This window comes from Ochotona princeps, chromosome 6, assembly GCF_030435755.1.
Source record: "Ochotona princeps isolate mOchPri1 chromosome 6, mOchPri1.hap1, whole genome shotgun sequence".
In the NCBI taxonomy this organism is placed as follows: domain Eukaryota; kingdom Metazoa; phylum Chordata; class Mammalia; order Lagomorpha; family Ochotonidae; genus Ochotona; species Ochotona princeps.
This window is the reverse complement of record NC_080837.1, coordinates 32521251-32527250: the sequence shown is the minus strand read 5'-3', so window position 1 is coordinate 32527250 and position 6000 is coordinate 32521251. Positions and strand designations below refer to the sequence as shown.

Genomic DNA, 6000 nt, shown 5'->3' with positions numbered 1-6000 from the left:
AGGAATCTTACCAGGCAAAACCAGCCAGGCTCAGCTTGTGGTACTGTAAGGTGATTAGGAGTCCCAGCTCAGAGGCCAGCAGCTTTACATTGAATAGTCAAAAAGTTACCTACATCCTGAGCTTCCTGTTAGAAAAAGTAAGTAATGCCTGCAAGGAAAACCGAAGGAAATGTGTGAAAAACCATCTGGCTAAAGGCAACACGCCTTAGTTGTGTACAGGGACAATCATTTGGGATCCATGGAAGCTGGCGACTGAAATCCTCACTTCTGTAAAAAAGACATAAAATCATCAAAGCTTGCTTCATCATTGAAAGGATTTCAGTTCCTGAACGTTTCCGGAGCACTGTGTGGCAAGGACTATTGTAGGAGCTGCTGATACTGTTAGGGGTGTGAAGCTCTGCCTAGAGAAACTTCTAGAGGCCGTGATGCAAAGAGAAAAATCCCATTTGGGCAGTTGGCGCTATCATGAAACCCAGTGCTGAAGCGAGCCTTGGGAGGGACCTTCCAACTTTGTCTATAGGAACAGGGAAATGTAAACACCCAGCTAGCGTTAGCGGAGGACGACGACAACCAGACAGGAGTCACTAGGAAATGGCATGTTTGTTTTGGATGGGGTTGAAGGGGGATATTCTTAACTTTCCTGGTTTTGTGCCTATGGGAAAAGCTGGGCTGACAGTCTAACCCCAAAGCCCAGTGAACAGCTGATAAGAATCTCACTCTAAGTAGCACCGGGAACGAATTTTTACAATATGGAAAGTATACATGACTGATTAAGACATCTATCCTTACATAATACCACGCAATAGCCCTCGACCTTCGCAGTAAAAAAAAAAAAAAAAAAAAAAAAAAGCGCGCCCCTGCGCCGACACGCGGCCCGGCGGACCAGGACCCCGCCACCTTTTGCCCGGCCTGGTGACCGCGGGGTTTTCAGCGTGCGGGTGGGGGCTCCCGGCAGGGGAAGTTGCGAGCCCAGGGAGCGGCAGGAGCACGTGGGCTGAGGGGGGTGGGAGACGCAGACCGCCGAGTAACGGGGGGGAAGTGTCACAGAGGAAGGAGCGGAGGGCTGCGAGGTGACAGGGTGTGGTCTGTGCCGGGAGCGGTGGAGCCGCGCGCGAGGAGGGTAGAGACCCGCCCCGGCCGAGGCGGCGGCGGGGGAGCGAGGCTGCGTGGCTCGGCGACAGCGAGGAGCGCGCGGCGCGGGGCCCGGTGGCGCGGGGAGTTCCCGGTGCTCGCCAAGTGGAGCCCCTGCGCGGAGCTGTGCCAGAGCCTTCCGCCTGGGCCCGCCGCGCCAGACACCTGCCGAGTCCGACGCGGGAGTCCGGCAGAGCCTTCGGCCCCCCAAAGTAAGTCTCTCCTTCGCTCTTCCTTTCCCTTCCGCCGCCTCAGCGTCTTTATCTGCGGGCTGAGGAGCACCTGAAGGGGGCGAGACGCGCGCCTGGAAGCTCCGGAGGCGTCCAGGGATGCTCTTGGCTCCCTGGCGCGCCCCGGGCGGTGCGGGGACCCGGCCCGGAGGCCCGGCTGCCCGGTGCCTGTGCGCCGCGCGTATGGAGGCGGCGGCAGAGTTCTTGGCACTGATGCTACCCTTCTTTTGTGTGTGTCTTGCCGGATCCCAGAGCTTCTCCTGGCCGAGGGGTGTGTGCGTAGGGGTGTGCGGAGAAGACGGAGCGGAAGCCACTTTATGGCTCCTGGCCCCACCTCTTACCCCCACCTCAAATCCGTCGGGGTTTCCAGAAGCCGCGGGCACCAGAGCCAGTGAGCGCCGAATCCTCCCAGCAGGGCGAGTTGGACCCGGTGGGCAGCCGGCTGGACCCTGCGCCGCCCCCTTCTCGGGATTTTCTTTTTTAGATAACAACAGCTTTGACTGGTGGGTGTTGCGAGGCAGGGCTGACGGGGTGAACTCGGATGTCTGGGGCGCAGAAAACGACCTGCCTTCCGGCCGTCCCCGAGGGCTTGGAGGGGAAGCGTCCAGGGTCCCGAGGACCCGAGGCCCCCAGCGTCCCGCGCCGGCAGGTTTGCGCGCGGCGTGCGGAAAGGCGTTCGTTGGGTGGGTCCCGTGTCTGTTTCATTGTTCCCGGTGACCGGGCTTGGTGCCGGGCTGAGCGACACGGACACTGTTCCTGAAGCTGTCAATAAAAGTGACTACTTGGAGGAGTGAGGGTCGAGGCTGGCGAGAGGAAAGGGGCCTGGCCTTTTTGGGAACAGAGTTCTATTAGCCGGAAGGGCAATAGTAGTCCACAGCGAAAACCTCTCCGGAGTGCGAAACTTAGATCTGACTCTAATTCACTGAGACAGCCGGTTGAAGGAAACCTTCAGAACCCAGGCATCGTTCCCCCCCGCCCCCCGCACTGAGATTGTTTTCAGAGTAACGAAGATGGAGTTTAAGTGTTACTGGCAGCTGGCTGTTCTCTGGAGCTAGCACCTGTTTCCCTTCAGGGTTCCTGGGTGGGGATTCTTTTTCACCTCCTCCCACTAGTTTTTCCCCCCACTAATATAAATGCCTGCAGCTAGTTAAATTCTATGGTTCTGGACTAAGACTGCGCTTTACAAAATAAAGTGCAGTCTCCGTTCTACCCATGGCCAAGCCCCTCAGCAGGCATCCAGGACGCTTGCTGTGGTTGCATGCTAACATTCTCCCATCCCCAGGGTAGGCTTGTGTACCCCAGTACACAGGGACTTGGAAGCCCTAAGCAGGGGAAGCAGAAAGGCCCCGCCTGTACATTGTTTTCGCCTGACGGTAGATAGCCTTTCTTGACTTTTTCGATTCCTTATATTACAATGGTGTCACCTGTCTTTGGTGCCCGTTCTTTAGCCCACTGCAAAGAAAGATTCATTTTGCACAGAGACATGTTTCTGCTTTTCCTAAGGTCTGTGGGTAGTCGTCGAAATAAACGCTTGGCTAGAGAGGTTTGAAATTATGTGTGCATGTGATATTTATATGTGTATTTGTAGCTCGTAATGTTATGTGTGTTTTGTATTAATTGCATTGTAGCTGTTTGTAAATCCTGGTAGTTACTTTCACACCCAACTGAAACTGCCCTGGCCATATTTTACTTTGATGTGCTGCATAGACCTGCTAAGCTATGAGTTTGCTGAAGCCTGGAGTTCCAGCCCCCAGGAGAAATACCTGATATGAGTACTTCTCGCTGACCACAACATGTAGTGAGAGTGCTATCTAGGGTATGGAAAGCGACATGATTTATTCTAAGCAGGTAACAGAGAGTTGGTAGCTAATACATAAACATGGAAACGTGGGTAGGCATCCAAGCCACACTCACAGCTCCTGAAACATATGTACTAAAAAGTATATGGTGTTCCCTTCTCCCTTTGCTCACCATTCTTAATGTCCATAACCTCAGTGCTTTTCATAGAACATTTGTATTTCTTCTTTTTTGGGGGGTGTGGGGGCTTTGGAAAAACTTTCATGGTTTCACTCTGTCATTACTTTTTATTTCCAGTATCTGTCGTGTTCTTCAAATGCAGTGCATTCTCCTGAATCGTCCTTTTGTTTGTCTGTTGTGTACTGTGTCCAGCTTACCACAGGATCAACATGAACCATAAAGCATCCGGATGCTAGGGAAGATTAAGACATGAAACGTATCCACCACTGTGTGTCAACTGTGTGCGCAGTTACCCGCCTCCCCACGTGACCCACTGCAGATAGTAGCTTCTTCACCTTCTCAGTTCTTCAGACTCTCAGTTCTTACCCAGATTGGTTCCTGCACTAAATCATGTTTGTACAAAGAACAGAACTTAATTATTTTGGTCTTCTTGATCAGTGAGCAATGTTTAGGGGTTGCCAAGACAATTAAATCATTGAAATCTGGATTACTTTAACGTATGTTGTAAAAGGTCCTTCTAGACTTGTGTCATCCTAAAGAAACAAAGAAAAAAAGAGGACCCTATGAAGCCATAATGTTTCTGCTGTGAGGCCCCTGACCATTTGTGTTTCTTGAGTTTACTCTGCCCCTTGAAGAAAGAACCATTGTTTTGTTGTCTGGGAGCTGAAGGAAGATGGAAAGTGAGGAAGGGAAATAAAGCACTTCATTTCAAATGCACTTCAATAAAGTGTGATTATTTTCACTATTTGAAAAACAATGTTCTTTAAGCTGACAGTGGTTATTAAAGATACACTAAAATCTTATTAAGAGATCCTGAGGAAAAGATTTTTTCAGATAGAAATGCTGGCTATTACTAAGTATTTGTAAAAGGTTGGTTTATATAAACATGCAATTTGGAGTCAGTGTCAAGATGTTTTCATCTTTCCATAGAATTATGAAATACTATTAAAGTATTGTTATGAAAACACTGAAGTCCCCTCAAGTTCTACATTAAGTATACTGTCTTTCACGAGTGCTTTAATTGTAATAGCCTGTTTGTTGAGATTTAAAAGAACATCATTGATGTCATGGTGTGCTTTGCATTTTAACATAGTAGCTAATGAATTACAAACATTCATGACTCCACAACCACTTGCTGAAATTTCTCAGGACCCCCAAATAGAGAATTATTTGTGCTATATACCATCATTCGTTTCCTCATTGAATTTATGTTGAACCTTTTTCTTTCTCAAAATGATTCCATTTTAAATGAATACTCAGTTAGATCTGACTCTTGGTATTTTTCCTTCCATGCCATATATTTATAAATAAATATCTTTCCCATAATCTAGTCAGGAAAGCTCCCCTTAAAACACAGGGGAATTAATGGGGTGAGTGATAAAGAAAGAATAACTTTCATTAAAATTGGAAACTGTCAAAGCAGCTTGTAAACAGAAAGGCAGGTTTCATTGAATAAAATCCTTCCTTGATCTCTAATGTCCAAGCCATGTAATGTGTAATGTCCATGTGAGTAATTCAGGCATGAATTTCAAAATCGTAAGGCAAAATGATAGAGCTTCATGGTGTTTATGCTTTGTTGCATTTAAATGTTGGCTTTAATACCATTAACTTTTTCTTCTACCTACTGAAAATTACCTACTGTTGGCATTCTTAGGCTTTTTTATTTCTTCAGCGGGTCTGAGGATAACTGTGGTGGTTCTGTAAAAATGAAAACTCTCAGTGTTTAGCTGGGGAACATTTTATTTCCAAAGCTTAGTTTCTTCTATGAGTTTGGTGCTTACTAAGGAAGATGATGTTTGACATTCAGTTTTCAAACTAGATGTAGCCAGAAACTCATTTGTAATGGAAATGAAGTTGTAACACAGTGATAATGATTGTGTATTGGCATATGCCTTTTTCCCTGAGAAATTACTACTTTCATGTCATAGATAAAATAATTTCTTAAGTAATCTCTTTGAAAACAAGAAAACACAGAACCAATCAGAGCTCTCATCTGTTCATTGTACAGTTCTTTATGCAATGCATACGTGTGCTGTCCCAATGACCTTATCATATTCTACGTGTATATGTATTTTCTCTGTCAGGATACATTTGTTTTGTTTTGTTTGTTTTTGTATGGGATGACACAGACCCTCAAAGTGAGTATGAACACCTGTTACATCACTAAGAGTTAAGCAAAGAAATCAAATCTTCAAATCTTTTCATTAGAAAGAACTCCCCCCTAGGTACCCTCAAGTGGTCTGAGGATGCAAGGACTAAAACACGTTCTGGAAAAGGTAATGATGGCATCACGGTAGCAGAAACTTGCAGACACTTCTCTTTTTAGTTCCCCTCAGCTTCTCTCCTTGGCTTTTCAGCTTGCTGTACTGGGTCTGATTGACAGGTGTGGCAATTCTGATGGCAGTCCAGTCCCACCAGGCTAGCAGCTTTTGAAATTTCTGGCTATGTAAATACAGTATTTGTTCTAAGTACTGCACTTAAATACAGTAGTTAAGTTTAAGTGCCCACTGGTTGTTTCCCTTTGTACTTGAATCAACAATCATTTTCAGCTTTTAAAAGAAACCACCCACAAAACTGTTCTTTTTGACTCAGAGAGGAAAAAAATAAGAAAAAAATTTGAAAAGAGTAGAATTACACTCTTAACCCAGGGTGACATGTTTAT

General features: G+C 46.6%; 1 protein-coding gene across 1 annotated transcript in view; it reads right to left on the bottom strand.

The window, feature by feature from the left end:
* Positions 1–205: 205 nt before the first annotated feature.
* The window catches only part of LOC131480443 (basic salivary proline-rich protein 1-like), a 63702-nt gene continuing 57907 nt past the window's right edge, over positions 206–6000 (bottom strand). The window contains exons 2-3 of the mRNA XM_058665285.1: positions 898–2057; positions 206–267 (exon numbers count right to left, since the gene is read on the bottom strand). Of these exons, the coding sequence (XP_058521268.1) occupies positions 206–267; positions 898–2057 (1222 nt within the window). The remainder of the gene's footprint in view (positions 268–897; positions 2058–6000) is intronic.